At 48.1% G+C, this 19,085-nt stretch overlaps 1 protein-coding gene across 1 annotated transcript in view; it reads right to left on the minus strand.

The window, feature by feature from the left end:
- Nucleotides 1-2,430: 2,430 nt before the first annotated feature.
- The window catches only part of CPN1 (carboxypeptidase N subunit 1), a 32,948-nt gene continuing 16,293 nt past the window's right edge, over nt 2,431-19,085 (minus strand). The window contains exons 5-9 of the mRNA XM_067537026.1: nt 17,721-17,832; nt 9,094-9,233; nt 8,581-8,680; nt 6,316-6,434; nt 2,431-2,696 (exon numbers count right to left, since the gene is read on the minus strand). Coding sequence (XP_067393127.1) covers nt 2,565-2,696; nt 6,316-6,434; nt 8,581-8,680; nt 9,094-9,233; nt 17,721-17,832 — 603 coding nt within the window. The 3' untranslated portion in view covers nt 2,431-2,564. The remainder of the gene's footprint in view (nt 2,697-6,315; nt 6,435-8,580; nt 8,681-9,093; nt 9,234-17,720; nt 17,833-19,085) is intronic.

A 19,085-nucleotide genomic window follows, 5' to 3' on the forward strand; every position in this document is an offset into this window, starting at 1 on the left:
ATCCATAAATGGACCAACCTCCCCCCTGACCCTCATTAGGTTGTTTGCCAGCACTCCTCCTATTAGAAGGCTGTTCCTTGAACTCCATGCACCTATTGGCTAGAAAACTTCTTTTAAATTCCAGAATAAATTTACTCATGGCCAGTTTATACCCACTGGTTCTTCTACCAACGTTGTCCTTTAGCTAAAATAGCTCCCACCCTCCCTGGTCTTTGCCCTGCTGTTGTGTTTATCGAAAGCTATCATATCCCCTCAGCCTTCGTTTTCCTAGACTCAACAGGCCCAGCTCTTTTAATCTCCTCTCACAAGCCAGGTTCTCCATTTCCTGGGTCATCCTAGGAGCCCTTCTCTGCACGTGTTCCAGTCTGAATTCATCTCTCTTGAGCAAGGCTGACCAGAATTGCCCAGTATTTCAGACAAAGTCTCCTCAGTGCTTTGTACAATGACATGAATACTTCCCGATGTCTACTGGAAATACCTCGCCTAATATCTCCTGTGATCACACTGGCCTTTTTGAGGGCTGCATCCCATTGGTGGCTCAGTCATCCTCATGGGGCAGTGCACTCTGAGATGTCCTACTACACAGAGAGCTGGCAAAGAGGGGACCAACCATGCCAGGTACACAGACAGTTAGAGTGCTGCATCCATATAACAAAGAGACCTGGCAACAGGGAGAAGATCCTGGGCTGGCTCAGGCCTCTAGCAGGGGCACTGAACTCTTAGCTGTCATGGTCACTAAACAGTGTTAGCCAGACTGTGCATAGGGACAACCCACGTTCAGCGTCACCATATCACTAACTGATTTCAAACAGAGCCACCAGCGTGCCCTCCCTCAGCTTCAGGGTCACCCACCTCCCCCCCCAAGAAAACCGTGGGGCACAGACTAATAGTCACACGCAGAGCCAGGATTCATTCCCACAGCCATTCTCGAAGTGCAGCAGTATTCAGTCACTGGGGTGACGAGCCCAGCTCGAGTAGAATAGGAATTATTCATTATTGTTTGACCCTCTCGCATGGCCTGTAGTATCTGAGTCCAGTCCCATGGGAAAGGGCCCAGGTATGTGCCTGGGAGACACTGTGGCAAAGCTCTTCCTCTACCTCAGTGGGTCCAGCGCGTCCTTCTAGCGGTGGGTCAGGGAACTGCTTCACCCCTTAGTGTTCTTCCACTCTCTAGTGGTGGGGGAGGGTAATACACCCGCTCTAAGATGGCCACTCCCTGCCAGGTCCCGGTCCTGTCTCTGGGTCTCAGAGACCCTTGCCCCTTCGCTGGGGCTCTTGCCCCTCCAGAGAATGGCTGGGTGGGGAGGGTGGGCCCAGTCCCACCCTCGACTCCAGGCCCCAACCCAGGGACCCTACAAGTAGCAGCTTCATGCTGTGGCTTCAGGAAAGCTGCTAGCTTCCCTGGGTTACTTCCCTGTGCCCCATGATTTAATGTCCACACCCTGCTTGGACAGGGGCCCTTCCTGGCCTCCTTGCCAGGGGTGGTTCTTGATCTCTGACAGCCCCACTGGGCGTGGTGGTGCCGAACCAAATGTCCAGTTCTATCTTCCCCTTCTGGCAGGGTCTTTTCCCTCAGGCCTCCAGGCCTGGGAAAGGTCCTTTGCCCTCTTTGGGCAGGGTTTTCCCTCCCCCAGTCTTTGTACCTGCAGGGTTCTCATCTGCCAGCATTCTGCTCCTTCCCCTAAACCCTTCTGGCTTCTGACAGTGTCTTGCCTGCTCACACTCTGGAAGCTCACCTCACTCCCACAACTCCAGCTGCACCCTTTCTCTGGAGGGGAGGGTTTTAACAAGTCCTAGGTGGGGTCTTGATTGGCGCCAGGTGTGTTAATTAACCAGGAGTAACCCCTGCTTAGCTAGCAGGGGAAAAGGGACTTGCTGAGCCTGGGGCTGATATATTGCCCTTCATCGTCAACCTCCTCCTAGCCCTGGCCAGAGTGGTCATCTACAAGACCAGGGAGAGGAGGTTGGCTGGGGGGTGCTCTGCAACTGTGGGCCTGCTTCTGTTCCTCTGTCCACTCACGCTTCCGGGCAGAGTTCCTCTGGGCAGCGTCTGCTGGCTCCCTTGACACCTTCTGGGAGCAGTGGGCGCTGTCCGGGGTTCTCTGCTTGGTGTCCCCTTCTGGTTCCCTTTGTTTGACCCTGTGACCCCCACGCCCGCTCCTTTTTTCATTCTTTGTCCCACAAAATGAGTTGTGTCCTGGGTCCAGTGACTCCTCCCCTCCAGGGGGCGGGGCCTTTAGCAGTGGGTGGGCTCGCACCCGCCCACTTCCCGGGCTACAAATAGTAGCACTCTGTCTCCAGTCTCCATCTCGTCTGACCCTGTCACAACACACAGACCTGGAGACGTAGGCAAGAGAGAGGCTGACTGGCTCAAGAGCTCTCAGAGACTCCAGCTGCTGGAGCGCTAGACACCTTCACTGTTTGCTCAGGAGTTAAATATTTCTGCATTTAATAAACTAGCACGTGGAGCTTGTTACACTGTGTGTTGTGATGTTCACTTGCTTTAGTTCTTGATCTCAGCTGCTTCATCGGACTCCTCCTATTCTTGTCTGATTGGGCCATCTTCATCTTTGTGTCTTCTTACGGGCTGCTCTCGGCACTACCTTTTTCTGAAGGGCTTTGCTGCTCAGGCTGGTGGCTGGGGCCTTTTTCTCTGGGTGCTCCTTCAGAGGGTCTTGTTTGAGCTGGAAATGCACCTGACATGAAAAGAAAGAAAACCATGTATCTTGCTCAGGCCTGGCGGGAAGTCAGTGCTGGTTTCCAGTATAGACTTCTAGCTCTCAAGGCTGAGATAAGCAAAGCTGATAAGGGGCCTCTAAACACTGTTGTGACATAATGAGAACAAATTGCTCAAACCAGCTAGACCCAGATTTTCCACTGACAAACCTGTGCTAGCAAACTACATTTCTAATGTAGAAAGATGCTCACAGGGCATCAAAGTCCCATGCTTCTTCGAAAAGAATTCTGCAAAGGGGAAATGACTTATTTGTGCCTTTTTCTGGACACACAATGCCAGACAGATTTGGAAGGTTTTTTTTCCACTGCTTGTTTTTCACATTAGAAATGTAGCTCTCCTCTAATCTGGTAGATTCTATGGCAAGAGGTGACCTAGAGAAAGGACGACATCACTGTAGTCAAGAAAGTGAAAGGTGAGCAGGTGAGAGGACAGGATTTCAGCTGAGCTGTTTAAAATTCTGGCTTTTTTGGGGGGTGCAGAGTTTAAAAACACATTTAACTTCCAAGACTGATGAAGATTTTGGAGCCAGGAAGCCTTTGTTAAAGACTGAGTACCTCACCCCTTCAGTCAAGGCAAAAGAGATTTTAAAATACGTTACTGGGAGCTGCAACAAAATAATGAAATCTGTACAACAACTAAGGGTGGGGCATAACATGGAGAACACTCAAAGACTGTGCTTTTGTTGTGAGCAGCAGAGTCAGGATATGAATGATGGTTACAGGACAAACTTTGTAGAACCTGTAACAAATTGGAGGGCATACAGAAAATGTCCTGGTTAGTGCAAAACACACATCACCTCATAAGGGCAATACCAAAGCACTTCAGAGTCAGCAGCTTGCAGGTGACAATGTGGACTGAGAATGTTATAACATCTCTACAGTGGTTTCATTTAGAAGATACACATTTGGATTTCTTTATAAGTGGAAGAAATAAGACTTAAAACAGAGCTTGACACAGGGTTTGTTGTTTCTATAATTTCACATCAGGATTATCAGAGCTGAACTAAAGTGGTTAAATTGCAGAAAATCTCAGTGTTATTAAAACATATGCAGGGTAAATCCTCACCCACCTAGGTGTGAGGGTAATATAATTAAACAGCATATGCAAAACCTCTGTATTATGAAGTGGAAGGGTTCTGCATAAGCTAATAGAGAATGGCTGAGAGAGTTTCAGCTGGACTGGCAAAGCATGAAATGCCTGCAGACTTAAAACATTATGACTTGGACACAAAACAAAAATGATCTGAACTTTTGGGCAAGGCATTTGCTGTCTTTGAGGATATTATTGAAACCTTAAAACATATGAAACCAAAAACTTTGCTTGAAAAGGGGCCAATTCCTAAATTTTCAAAGTTCATCCAGTGCCTTTTGAGATATAGCCTCAGGGTGCTGCCACATCCTGTCCCAGAAAGGAAAAGAGGAGAAGTCCTCCAAGTGGGCTAGAGTGGTTGCGAGGAAGCAGCCAATCAGGGCCCAGCAGGACCCTATAAAAGGAGCTGCAGAAGAGCAGCACAGCAGTCAGTTGCTGCCTGGAGCTGGAGAAGAGAGCAACGAAGAAGCACCAGGCTGGCTGCTAGGACTGAGCCTAAGACAATCTTCTTGCAGGGACTGACAGAGCCCTGCATGGATACAAATGTGTGGATCCGCATTCACTGGAACGAACTTTCTTCCGACCCACAATCTGCCCTACCTCTTTTAGATTTAACGGCACCTGCATCCGCACCCACACATCTGCTGTTTTGGAGCCAGGAGCCCTCCATCAGCTGTTGAACCCCTGCTCCCCCAAACGGCTGATGAGCCTGCCTGCCTAACAGCTGATCAGCCCCTCCCTCCCACCAAACAGCTGTTGGCTGCACCCTTGCTGGCAGCTGCTCCAGCCCTGTCCCAGAAGTTACAGAGGTCCAGACCTCTGTGACCATCCGAACCGCGAACCACAAGAAATGGTCCGCAGATATCCATGGATATAAAGTGGGTATCTTGGATTTGCAGGGCTCTACCGATAGAGCTCCTGGCTGGCTGGCTGCTGGGACTGAGTAAGGACTGTCCTGGGAGTGGGCTGCAGGAAGATATTGTCACCAGGGAGGAAGCCCCAGGAGTACGGCCCCATACTAAGGCTGGGACTATTTAAAGACTGAGCCCAAGTAGGGGTAGAGAAAGACCAACAGAGGGGTACTGAGATAGGCCCCTAGTGGACCGTTTAACCTGGAAGGGGTTGTTCTGTTTCACATACAGACAGTGTGACAGAGCCCAAAGACTCTTCAGCAAAGTGAGCGCTCATGGGATAGAAGGGAAAGTCCTCTCCTGGATCAGTAACTGGTTAAAAGATCAGAAACAAAGGGTAGGAATAAATAGTCCGTTTTCAGAAGGGAGAGAGGTAAATAGTGGTGTCCCACAGGCAGGGGTCTGGACTGGGACCAGCGCTGTTCAACATATTCATAACTGATCTGGAGAAAGGGTAAACAGTGAGCTGGCAAAATTCGCAGATGATACAAAACTACTCAAGATAGTTAGGTCCAAAGCAGACTGCGAAGAGTTACAAAGGGGTCTCACAAAACTGGGTGACTGGGCCACAAAACGGCAGATAAAATTCAGGGCTGATAAATACAAAGTAATGCACATTGGGAAACATAATCCCAACTATACATATCAAACGATGGCGTGTAAATTAGCTGTTACCATTCAAGAAAGAGATCTTGGAGTCACTGTGGATAATTCTCTGAAAACATCCACTCAGTGTGCAGCGGCAGTCGAAAAAGCTAACAGAATGTTGGGAATCATTAGGAAAGGATCGATAATGAGACAGAAAATATCATTTTGCCTCTATAAATCCCTGGTACGCCCACATCTTGAATACTGCGTGAAGATCTGATCACCCCATCTCAAAAAAGATACCGGAATTGGAAAAAGTACAGAAAAAGGCAACTAAAATGAACAGGGGTATAGAAAAGCTTCCAGATGAGAAGAGATTAATAAGACTGGGACTTGTCAGCTTGGAAAAGAGACAACTAAGGGGGGATATGACAGAGATCTATAAAATCATGACTGGTTGGAGAAAGTGAATAAGGAAGTGTTATTTACTTCTTCTCATAACACAAGAACTAGGGGGTCACCAAATAAAATGAATAGGCAGCAGGTTTAAAATGAACAAAAGGCAGTATTTCTTCACACAACACACAGTCAGAACTCTTTGCCAGAGGATGTTGTGATGGCCAAGACTATAACAGGGTTCAAAAAAGAACTAGATAAGTTCACGGATGATGGGTCCATCTAGGATGGACATTGATTCAAAACCATCCTCAGAAGTGTCCCTAGCCTCTGTTTGCCAGAAGCTTGGATTGGGTGACAGAGGGTGGATCACTTGAGGATTGCCTGTTCTGTTCCCTCTGAAGCATCTGGCATTGGCCACTATTGGAATACAGGATCCTGGGCTAGAAGGACCAGCCACTATCTGCATTACACATCTTCTCCCCCACCTCGGCCCATCATGGTCCCCTGTAAACCCAGCACTGTGTCCCACCCTCTTCCTCCTGGGACACATTTTTCACCCAGGCTGAGATGTCCTGATGCAGCACAACTCACCAGCAATGGCTTGGCTGGGCCCACTGTCACCGTCACTGTCTGGGACTGATACCTGTCTGCTGATGCAGTGATGGCGTAAGTGCCAGGCAGCAGCAACCGGAAATAATCGCCCTGCTCACCTGAAATGAGAAAGAACAGCAGCCAGAGTACGCTCAGAGGCACCGGCTCCAGAGCCAAAAACATTCTATTTGGTCCAATCTCACCCACCAGCCTGGTCCCTATTGTACCTCATATAGAGCTCTGCCCAGTCTAGTTTAAATGTGTCACATGACACTGCTCCCCGCCACTCAATCTGCTTTCATGCATACAGACAGACTTCCCATCACCCCAGAACAACCCCACAGTGGGCAGGGACTTACCAGCGAGACTGGGTTTGAAATAAGCTCTGGGAGGAAGGTAAGTGCACACCTAGTCTGACTACATGGGGCTTTGGTTTACGTTTGCAAGAGCTGATTAATACAGGCATGTCCTGATAAAGACTCACTCCCTTTCCCCTACACATCCCACATAAACTCCTCTGCCAGTGCTGCTCAGCCCTCATTAGAGCTGGGTAAAATTTTTGAATGAACTTTTGTTCGCCAAAAAATGCCAATTCAGGTTGACCAAAATGTTTCACAAATTGATGTTGAATTTGCCAAATTGTTCTGGTCAAACAAACAAACAAACTATTAAAAATTGAAACATTTCTACTCAAAAGGACATTTCATTTTGAATTTTACTTCAATTTTATTTTTAACAGAGGTAAAAAATATCCTTGAAAATTAAATAAAGTGTTTCATTCAACTGAAGCAATTTTTTTCCCCGAAGAGGAAAGCTGGCATTAAAGTTCCTAATCCCCCGGTTTGTAGCCCACTGGGCCTCCCCAAAGCCACAGTCTTGGTGTCGATGCCTCTCTCTTTCTCTCCCCTATTTTACTGGCTATCCGGGCAGCATTACAGCTGCCATGTGCATGAGTGACATAGGTGTTAAGGTCAGAAGGGACTATTGTGACATCTAGTTAGAACTCCTGTACCACACAAGTCTAACAGTGTGAACCGGAACAGAGCTTTTAGAAAAACATCCAATCTCAATGTCAAAGCTTCCTGTAATGGAGAATCCAGACCGATTATGGTCAATAATCCTCACTGTTAAAAAATGGCAACTTATTTCTAGTCTACTGGATATTCCTTTGTTTAGACAGCCACGGATCGCATTAGTCCTTTTGGCCACAGCATTGCAGCTGCTTATCCAGCATGACCAGCAAGTCTTTTCCAGAGTTGCTGCTCCCCAGGATAGAGCCCCCAGCCTGTAAGTGTGACCTTTGTTCTTCAGTGCTCTATTGAAACCCACATTGATGGTTTGTGCCCAGCTTACCAAGCGATCCAGATCTCTCTCTATCTGTGATTTGTCTTCTGCATTATTTATCACGCCCCCAATCTCTGGGCCATCTGCACATTTTATTAGTAATGATTTTATGTTTTCTTCTACGTTACTGATAAAAATAGAAAATAGCATATAAATCTCTTCCCATGTAGGTGCTTGTAGACCATGGTCAAGGAACCTCTGAGCTTTCTCTTGCATAAACTAAATAGACTGGTCTTCTTAATTCTTTTGCTATATGGCCTGTTTTCCAGACTTCAGATCATATTTTGAAGTATGGACACCAGAACAGGACACATTATCCAGCAATGGCCTCATAAATGCTGTATACAGAGGTAATGCCATCTACCTACCCCTACTTATACGTTCAAGGATTGTGTTCATCCTCTTAGTTACAGCATCACACTGGAAGCTCATGCTTAGCTGATTAGCCACTGTCATCCTAAGTCATGCAACATATGTGACATTTGGATGGTCTATCTGGGATTTGAACAAAAATTCTTTAGAGAAGAATCAAAACCAAAAAATCCATTTTACATTTGGGATGGATCAAAAAGTTAAGTTGCATCCATAGAGCCAACAAGCCATTTCACTCATTACACTAGTTAATGTGTGTCCCCCCCACACAACACATACACACAAGGAACATCTTAAAAAAATCTGCACTGCTCAAGGTCGCTTTGTGCCTGACAGAGGGGAATGGCTAACGGAATTAGCTCTTTTCGCCCTTCCTGCATCCCACAGGGTTCTCGCCTTCTCTCACTGCAAGGGTCACTCATTTCCCAAAGCAGGCAGTGCTTGCTGGAGACAGGCGACATGCAGCATTGCCTGGCTCAGTGTTCCTCCCAAAATCAGCTAAAGGAGCTGGTACCAAGAGGGTCACAAGTTCAGGGATGGGCAACCCACCAGTGGTGACATCGTGGCCGATCCCCCGGACAGAAATCACAGCACCTGCAATCCCATTGTTGTTCTCATCCGACACCAACCCTTTGATGCCCTGATGAACCTGCAAATAGACAGACAGACTCTCACTCTTGAGGGTTGGAGCCTCTCCTCTCCCTCTCAGGATCCTGCCAGGCTGTTGGAGGAGGAGAACAGAGCCCTGGGCTTCCCTCTGGGAGCCCTGATGATACTCCATCCCCCCTGCCTTCCAAAGACCCTTGGCTGGGGTGGCCTTTCTCTGGCTGAACCAGGGCTAGTTACAGCAGCATTGCTGGAGTCTGTCAATGCTCTAAAGATCCAAGAGAGGGAGCCCCAGGGCCTCCCTCCATGTTCCCAGCCTCTGCTGGCGCCCTCCACCTGGGTCCCTTCTCCACGCAATACAAAGCAGAGTGGAGGGGGCAGGTCTCCGGAGAGAAAGGGATACAGACCTCAGCCCCACATGGTTTTGGTACCAGGGTCTGGGGGTGGCCCTTTTACCTCCTCTAAGTAGGTGATGAGCGCCTCACGGTTGGCCAGCCACTCACGCTCCAGCTCCTCTTGGGGTGGAAACTTGTTGCAGCTCAGCTCCAGGGTGATCTCAAAGCAGTTGGTGTAAAGATAATTAAAGTCCTGCATGCCTGTGAGGAGACGAGGAGAGATTGTGGCCAGGCCCCCTTGTCCAATACAGCCCTCCCCTCCACCTCCTTCCTAAAGACACTCCCCTTCATCCCCCCAAATGTATGGCCTATTCTCCTGTCCTCCTTTGGAGCCTTTTCCTCTCCCATCCCATATCCCAGTCCCCCACAAACACCCCCTCTCCTTCCCAGCATTCACCCCACAGTCTTCTCCTCCCTCGAACAGCCCCTCTCAGTGCTGCTTCGCTTCCCTCTTTGCAACCAAATTGTTCCCTCCTCTCCCACAACACCCGCCAGGCAGGGCTCTCCAAAGATCTGTGCTCAGCGGCCGCATGTGACTCGTCAAGTGCCCAAGAGAGTCACAGATTTCAAGGCCAAAAGAGACATTATGATCATCTTGTCTGACCTGCAAAGCACAGGCCAGAGAATAACACCAAATGATTCCTGCCTCAAGCCCATCACTTCTGGCTGAGCGACAGCATATCTTTTAGAAAGACATTCACTCTGGATTTAAAGACTTCAGGTGAAGGCGCATCCACTGTGGCCCTCAGTAAGTTGTTCAGGTGATGGTTAATTACTCTCACTGTACAACATCTGCACCTTATGTCTAGCTGAATTTGTCTAGCTTCAGCTTCCAGCCATTGGATCTTGTTTAGCCTTTTTTGCTAGATTAAAGAGCCATCTATTGTTACAAATCTCTTCCCCATGGAGGGAACTTGTAGACCATGATCAAATAATTTCTGAATCTTCTCTTCAATAAACTAGCTACATTGAGTGTATCTAATGGAATTGCCCGTTGATGATGACGAATGAGTTATATCAGCAACTCTGTGACTAAATTTGTGTGTGTGTATGGTTGTGCAAAATAAGGCCAATCCTTGATTCACTGATGTGGCCACAGGTGCTGCAGGTAGAACCTGTAGTTGATGGAATTACTGGGATGGCCTTTTTCGTGTCTCTCTTATCCTCCATTATGTTCACTTATTTGATTTCTAAGTTTTTGATGGCTAAGTGACAGTGCTGCCTCCAGCTGGTCCTGTCGAGGGCCAAGTCCTACCAACTGTTGGGATTGATGTTGCAGGCCTTAAGGTTTTGTTTCAGGGTGTCCTTGTATCTCAGATGTGGCCTTCCCTGTGATCTTTGTCCACTTTTCAATTGGCTGTAGAGCACAGCTTTAGGAATTCTCGTGTTCTCCATCCTCCTGACATGTTCAGCCCACCAAAACTGGGGTCTCTGCACCTTGCCTTCCATACTTGAGATTTGGCACCTTTCAAGGACCTCTATGTTGAGGATTCTCTCATGCCATCGAATGTTACAGGTGGATCTCAGGGAGTACTGATGGATCAGCTCGATTTTCTTGAGGGGTCTACGGTAGAGCGTCCATGATTCGCATCCGTACAGCAGTATGGGCAGCATAACTGCCTGGTACACCTTGATCTTTGGGAGCAGTCTGACCAGTCTCTCTTTCCGCAGACAATGATGAAGTCTCCCAAAGGAGGAACTTGCCTTAGCAAAACAACGAATGACCTCAGCGTCAACGCTGGCAGTGTTGGGGTATAGACTTCTAAGATAGCAGAATTGATCGACTGCTCTAAGTTGGATGCCTTTGATAGCAATAACAGGCTCAACATAATACTTAGTTGAGGACGGCAAGTACATGACCTCTGTTTTTTTCAAGCTGATGGTAAGTCCAAAGTGATTGGCTACCTGTGTAAACAGGTCAGTGATAAGTTAGATGTCCTCTAGCGAGTGAGCTACCAGTCTGCAATCATCTGAAAACAGCAAGTCCCTAATCATTAGTTCCACCATCTTAGTGTGGGCCTGCAGACATCTGAGATTGAATAGCCCTCCATCTGTACGAGACCGGATGTAGACACACGGTCCATATCATGGAAGGCATCCAGGAGCATCATGGAGAAGACGATAGAAAAGAGCATTGGCGCTAATACACAACCTTATTTTTGTGCCATTTGAAACTGGGAAGGGGTCAGAGGATTCCCCACATTCCTGCACTCTAGCCATTAGCCCTTCATGGAAGGATCTGATGAGGGATACAAACTTCTCTGGGAAGCCAAGCTTACGGCAAATTTTCCACAGATCATCGCAATCAACTGTATCAAAGGCCTTTGTCAGGCCATGTGTAGATCTTGATAGATCAAGACCATGTATAGATCTTGATTTTGCTCTAGGCACTTCTCCTAAATCTCTCAAAAACGTGAATATCATGTCTATGGGTCCTTGGGCAGTTCTAAATCTGCACTGTGATTCAGGGAATACTTTGTCTAGGAGTTGCTCAATCGTTCTGTTGAGCATTACTCTTGCCAATATCTTCCCAGCGACGGATAGGAGGGAAATCCTGTGGTGATTATCGCAACTGGTTCTGTCACCCTTCCTTTTACACAGATGGACAATTTACACATCTTTGAAATGCTGGGGCATTAAGCCCTGTTTCCAAATACACTGGAAGAGTTGTATGAGTTTCCTGAGCATATAATCACCCCCTTGTTTGAAGATCTCAGCTTTTGATACGGTCTCTCACAGTATTCTTATCAGCAAGTTAAAGAAGTATGGGTTGGATGAATGGACTATAAAATGGATAGAGAACTGGCTAGAGCATAGAGCTCAACAAGTAGTGATCAATGGCTCCATGTCTAACTGGCAGGCAATAACAAGCGGAGTGCCCCAGGGGTCGGTCCTGGGGCTGGTTTCGTTCAACATCTTCATTAATGATCTGGAGGATGGGGTAGATTGCACCCTCAGCAAGTTTGCAGATGACACTAAGCTAGGGGGAGTGGGAGATACCCTGGAAGGTAGGGATAGAATATAGAAGGACCTAAACAAACTGGAGGATTGGGCCAAAAGAAATCTGATGAGGTTCAACAAGGACAAGTGCAGAGTCCTGCACTTAGGACAGAAGAATCCCATTCAGAGTTACAGACTGGGGACTGACGAGCTAGGCAGCAGTTCTGCAGAAAAGGACCTGGGGTTACAGTGGACAAGAAGCTGGATGTGAGTCAGCAGTGTGCCCTGGTTGCCAAGAAAGCTAATGGCATATTGGGCTGCATTAGTAGGAGCATTGCCAGCAGATCGAGGACAGTGATTATTCCCCTCTATTCGGCATTGGTGAGGCCGCATTTAGAATATTGTGTCCAGTTTTGAGTCCCCCACTACAAAAAGAATGTGGATAAGTTGGAGAGAGTCCAGCGGAGGGCAACAAAATGATGAGGGGGCTGGAGCACAAAACTTATGAGGAGAGTCTGAGGGAACTAAGCTTGCTTAGTCTGCAGAAGAGAAGAATGAGGGGGGGATTTGATAACAGCCTTTAACTACCTGAAAGGGGGTTCCAGGGAGGATGGGGCTAGGCTGTTCTCGGTGGTGGCAGATGACAGAACAAGGAGCAACGGTTGCAAGTTGCAGTGGGGGAGGTCAAGGTTGGACATTAGGAAAAAGTTTTTCACTAGGAGGGTGGTGAAGCACTGGAATGGGTTACCTAGGGAGGTTTTTAAGCTGCGGCTTGACAAAACCCTCACTGGGATTATTTAGCTGAGGTTAGTCCTGCTTTGAGCAGGGGGTTGGACTAGATGACCTCCTCAGGTCCCTTCCAACTCTATGATTCTATGGTGTGCCATCTGGTCCCAAGGATTTTCCTGATGACGCCCTCCTGATGGCTTTGCTGACCTCATGTGGTGAAGATGGTTGATCAAGTGCTGCTAGTATTTCTTGCTGAGGGATATCATTCAAAGCCTTTACAGACATAGTGGAGGGGAGATTTAAAAGAGAATTAAAGTGTTCTGCTCAGTGGTTCAGGATTTCACTTTCTCTATCAGGAGTTTGCCACTGTCTACAGAGCGGATAGGTGAACTTCCATTTGATACGGGGCCATAGAAAGCTCTGAGATACTGGTAAAACTGTTTGATATCATATTTGTCAGCTGATTCTTCTAGTTCACTGACTTTCTCCTCCCACCACTGGTTTTTCATCTGCCATAGTCAGGTTAGAACTTGATGTTTGGCCCGGAGGTAGCAGGCCTTCGTATCCATAGATGACTTGTCAGTGATACATGCACTGTAAAACATGTGCATCTAGTCCAAAACTTTGATCTATCTCTATCATTTTCATCAACTCAGTCCTGATATTTCCTTTTAATCGAACTGAGAACCTCCAGGCTTGCAGAGCGTGTGGCATCACGGAATTCGATCCGTGCCTTTTCATGGCTTGTGTCCGTAAAAGTGAAGCTTGAGAGTTTGGCAGCTAGTTCCTGTTGAAGTTCTTCCTGGACGCACGGATCTTCAAGTTTTAACAGTGTTTAATTTCTTTGAAGGCTTCTGTCTGCACCACCACTTTTTGACATGACATGGAGAGACACCTGGCTTCTGACCAGTCTATGATCAGGCCAGCAGTCCGCTCTTCTCCTGACATGAGTGATCTTGATCTTTGAGGTCCCTCTGTCTTACAATGATCTAATTCAACAGGTGCCATTTCTTGGGACAGGGGTGCATCCAGGTAGTCTTATACTTGTTTCGCTGCTGGAACATGCATGTATCTGGTCTCTCGCTATATGGCGGTTTGCCAAACCTCAGAGCAGTATTGTAGCCCTTTACTGAACTGTAGTTGGGTGTCAGCCATCCCTCCCTCTCTGGCTCGGAGGGAGGCCACACTGCCTTATTATGTCACTGTTGCTTGACAAGGGGAGAATTAGCCAAGAGACTGTGAGAGCAGCTCCGGCCCTCAGAAAGGGCAGAGCAATTTACACAGTTTATAACCCTGGCCTCCAGGCAGGGCAGGGTGAGTTCACGGTCTATAGCTCCTGGCCCGCAGGAAGGGCCAGGCAAGTACACGGTCTATAGTCGTTAGCTCTCAGGCACAGCAGGGCAAATACAGTCTATAGTCCCTGGATCCTTAAGCAGGGACAGAGCCAAGCAGCAGCCTACAGCTCTGTCCCCCAGCAGGATTGGGCAAGGGAGCTGTCTAAGGCCCAGGCCCTCAGGCCAGGTCGGTCGAGAGAACTGTCTATAGCTTGGAGTCTTTGCCCATCATCTACTTGAGCCAACGCAAGCCTCTTGGCCTATGGTGGGGTACTGCTACCCTAGGAGTGGGGTGGCAGGGGAAGCGGGATGCAGGCCCACCTGATTCTACCGTGTCCCAGCCCAGTGCCCTAACAGTGGGGGAGTGCTCCACCACTGGGTTAATGGGGAATCCAACCACAACACGCTGACTGGGTTGCAGCCCCAACACAGCCGAATGGCAGTCAGCCACCCCGGGCTACTTCCTACCCTCTCTTAGGGGTGTACCTGGGTTCATGGAGCATCCTCAGTTACCCTGGGGTAGGCAGCCAGCAGTAGTCCCAGCGGTTCCCCTGCAGGCATAGGCTCCTCAGCAGGGAAGGCATCTCAGGGCTCAGAGGGAGGCCACACCACCTCGCTACACACACACACCCTTAAGTCTGGCTCCTGGTCCTGGGGGGCGATGTCTTCCAGCTCCCTGAAGTGGGACAGAAAGTTGGCATTGGCATGGTCTCTGCCTGCTCGGTGCCGGACAGTGAAGGCATAGGATTGTATGGTGTGGGACCAATGCATGAGTCTTGTGTTGGTGTTCATCACTGAGTTCATCCATTTCAAGGGGGCATGGTTGGTAATCAGCACGAAGGGTGCCCCGAGGAGGTAATACCTCAGAGTGTTAGCAGCCCACTTGACAGCAAGGGCCTCTTTCTCAATGACCGAGTAATTCTGTTCACGAGGGAATAACTTCTAGATGATATGTAGGATCAGGTGGTCTTCCCCATTCATTTCCTGAGAAAGGATAGCACTGAGTTCCGCCTCTGAGGCATCTGTCTGAAGGATGAAGTCCCGCATAAAGTCAGGTCTGTACAGCGCTGGTGCCTGACAGTCTGGAAAGCTTCCTCGACTGTCCTTGGTTAGGAGGTTGGTTGGGGGGCCACAATAGCGGCAACTGTGATATGAAATGTCAGTAGTAGCTGGCTAGACCCAAAAACTGGCATACCTGCCTTATGAGTGGGCAGACCTGTCCTCAACCCAACGTGTATCCCAGATTAGATGGCAAGGGATGACCTATCTGACACTTCTTGGGGTTGGCAATTAGGCCAGCCTCCCACAAGATCTGCAGCACAGTGGCCACTTGGTTGAGATGATCTTCCCAGTGTTGGCTGTATATCACCACATCATCCAGGTACGCGGCGCCATAATCATGATGGTTCTGCAGGAGGTAGTCCATCAGCCTCTTGTGACACACTGCACCCTCCATGATCACTGTTACAGTGTAAGTGTGTATTGTTTAATGCCAAGTATGTCATGTAAGATGTTTTCGGACTGCTCATGGTGTACTGAACATTATTGTTATAACAATATGTTTGTTGCAAGGTCATGTGTACAGTTATGAGGCTTTGCTATGTAATATTCCCACATGTGTCTCATGGCTTGAGACAGATCTAGGCAAAACTCTACAGAGCTGAGGAGCAGTTCGCGCTTCACTAAGGCAGGCATAAAACAAACCAGCTCTTCCAGGAACAAAGGACTGGGCTAGGTATCAACAAAGGATCAAAGGGACTTTCAAGTGAGCCACCCCCTTTTCCTTGACCAACCTGGAGCCACAATAAGGTAATGTTCACTAACTCAGGACATGGATGAACCTGTACAAGGACATTGTTTATCACCTGACCCTGAAAGGGGGAGGTGAAGTCCCAGAGGGAAGAAGAAACATTTTAAAAAGGGGAGACATTTGCCATTCTAGCTCTCTTCCACCTCCATCTACAAACGCCATCAAACAACTGAAGTGCTGATCACAGAGGGAGGGCCTGGCTGAAGGAATCCAGCCAGTTTGTGGTGAGAATCATTTGAATTTGTGAGGCTGCTGAAAGTGTCAAGCTTAGCTTAGAATGCGATTTACTCTTTGTTTCATCTTGATCAAATCTGACTTGTTTTCCTCCTCCTAAAATCTTTCTGTACTTAATAAATGTATTTGTTCATTTTATCTAAAGCAGTGCATTTGGTTTAAGGTGTGTTAAGACTCCATTTGAAGTGACAAAGCTGATGCATATCAATTTCTTTTAAACTGATGAGCATATGAGCTTCCTGTGTTCAGTGGGCAACAGTTCTAGCTATATTGAATAGCATTGAGCCAAGAAGAGATCCCTGAAAGATCTGCTGAAATAAACAGCCATAGCATGACGACTCCCCATTTACAATTAATTTTTGAAATCATCCATTTAGCCAATTTTAATCCATTTAATATAAGCCATATTGATTTTGTATAGTGTTATTATTTTAATCAGAATGTCAGGGAGTACTATGTTAAATGCCATACAAATGTCTAAATATATACTGTATCAACACAGGTAGCTTTGTCAATTAACTTTGTAATCTCGTAAAATAATATCAGGTTTGCTGCCAACATTTATTTTCCATAAAACTACATGAATTAGCCTTAATTATGCTGCCATCCTTAATTTTTCACTGACTGCCTCCTGTATCAGCCTTTCCAGGATTCTGCATGGGATCAGTATCAAGCAAAACTGGCCTACAGTTACCCAGGTCATCCTGTTTACCCTTTTAAAATAATGGCACAACATTAGCTTTTTTCTAGTTCTCTGGGTCTTTTCCAGTGTTCCAAGATACATTAAATATCAAGATCAATGGCTCAGAGAGCTCCTCAGACAATTCTTTTAAAATTCTTGTGTGCATGGTTTTGTATCCTACAGATCAGAAAATGTTTAATTTTATCTGTTGCTATTTAACACCCTCCCTAGCTACTGTCAGAAGAAACTATTTCAGGATCAGCTTAAGCTGTGACTGTGTCACCCAGCCTCTTTCCAAGCACAGAGTAGAAATAATTATTGAACATGTCTGCCTTTTCTGAATCATTATTGACAATTTTATCATCTCTATTTAGCAATGGACCTATACCGTTGCTAGGATTTCTTTTACTCCTAATATATTTTTAAAATCCTTCTTGATGTCCTGGACCCGACTGGACATAGATTTTTCATTGATACCTTTAACTTCCTTTATCAGTCGCTGGCACTCAGGACTGGAGTTAGAAGCCAATGCTACTGACTTTGTCCATTTTTTATATATTGTTTTTTAATTTTTATTGCTGCTTTTAGGTCTCGTCAGTTCCACATTGTGGCTCCTCCCAGCTTCATACTCAAGCTTTGACAGAAATGAGTACTCCTGACCAATTCCCCAGAATCTGGGTACTCCTCACCCACTGAGGGTGCACCCCCATATCCCAGTCCCCCTTCCCTAGCCTTTACCTCCACATACTCTCCTCTCAGCCCTCTCACATACCCCTGTGCAGTCCCTCCCTCAAACCATAACCCCCATACCTCCTCCCCAGCTCTGACTCCCACCCTACTCATCTCTTCCCCAGTCCTGTCTGTCCCACTACCCACTCTGCAGCCCAGACCTCCCATATCCTCCCCCTCCTAGTCCCTCTGGGCCTTTCCACCCTGTGCTCCCTCACTGCCACCCTTACCCTTGCTGAGAGAATACCAGGAGGCCCCATTTGTGATGCCATCTGCAAAATCATCTCCGCAGGTCGAGCCCTGGTGCATCGAGTGGTGTGCGTATGAATAGGCTTTGGCCAGCTGCAGAGAGAGCAGCAGGCTGGTCACAGCTCTAGCTTCACCCTCTGGCCCACGTCCCTGAACCCGAGTCTGCTCCCATGTGCACTCGGTACAAGCCGGAGTCCCTCCAATGGAGCTAAACCCAAGTGAGTGAGAGCAGGCCCAGCTCAGCCCCACCACTTTACTCTTCACACAGGTCCCCCCTCCTGCCATCACAGGAACCTCACGTGAGCTTGGGAAACTGCCCCCCCCAGCCAACCCACTTGAGCTCGGGAACTGGCCCATGAAGCCGCAGGAGAATTAGAATGTGGGGGATGTCGTTGCAGTCTGGGGGTGATTGGCAGCTGTCAGCCTCCTGGGGCTTGCTGCCCGGTCTGAGCTCTGACCGGGGGGGTGAGGAGGGGGGGGGCGCGGCAGGGGGTGGGGGAGGGCAAGGCTCTGTTGCAATATAAATTCAGTCCAACTTTTAATGGGGAATCCAGGACAAAAACTGCCCCCAGCGCTTCCTGATTGGAGCCCTAGCTTCGGCTCTCATTGCCATAGCAACAAGATCCCAACTCTTCAGAAAGTAACTGCTGGAGGCCGAGAAGGTCACCAAGGTCTTTTGGAACAAGCCAGGAGCTCAGCCGGAGCTCTCAGTGCCAGCCCCTGCTGCTGCTTGCAGAACGGCAGCGCAGAGGACCACAGACGAGCTCAGACCAGGGCTGCTCTGCCTCGGACAATGGACAGAACCAGAGGGAGATGCGAGAAACCCTATAATGGACAGTTATGGAATAACCAGCCCCTCAGGGCTGCAGCAGGGGATTTATAATCTTCAGGGCCGGAGCAGGGGATTTATAGTCCTTCTACATTTTTATCCTAGCTGTCGAGACTGATCACTGCCCAGCCGTAAAACAGACCCTCAGGGACGTCTTCCCTCTGCCTGCAGAGGCTGAGCTGGGAAAGGGTGGAATGTCAGACATGATCAGATCACGCACCAAAGTGCGCTGTACCGCAGTGCAGGCCAGTCAAAACCTCTCTGGAGATGTGGGCAGGACAAGGAGGAGGAAGAGCCAAACTGAGTTGTTTGCGGCTTGTTAGTGTCACATAGTGCCTGCTCCTACTGCAGCCACTGGGAACGGAGGGTTCGTGGATCATCTTTTGTAGCAGTCTGCACTTTGCAGGCTCAGGCCGATAGAAAGGACTACTGCACTAGGAAGGAGGGGCATGTACCTAGACTTTCCTGTGCATGGAAAGGGGCCCAATTCATTCCTGGTGCAAACACCATGGACATC

Source organism: Emydura macquarii, unplaced genomic scaffold (assembly GCF_026122565.2).
Source record: "Emydura macquarii macquarii isolate MOO-44397 ecotype Brisbane River unplaced genomic scaffold, CSIRO-AGI_Emac_v2 contig_3692, whole genome shotgun sequence".
NCBI classification, from domain to species: Eukaryota; Metazoa; Chordata; order Testudines; family Chelidae; genus Emydura; species Emydura macquarii.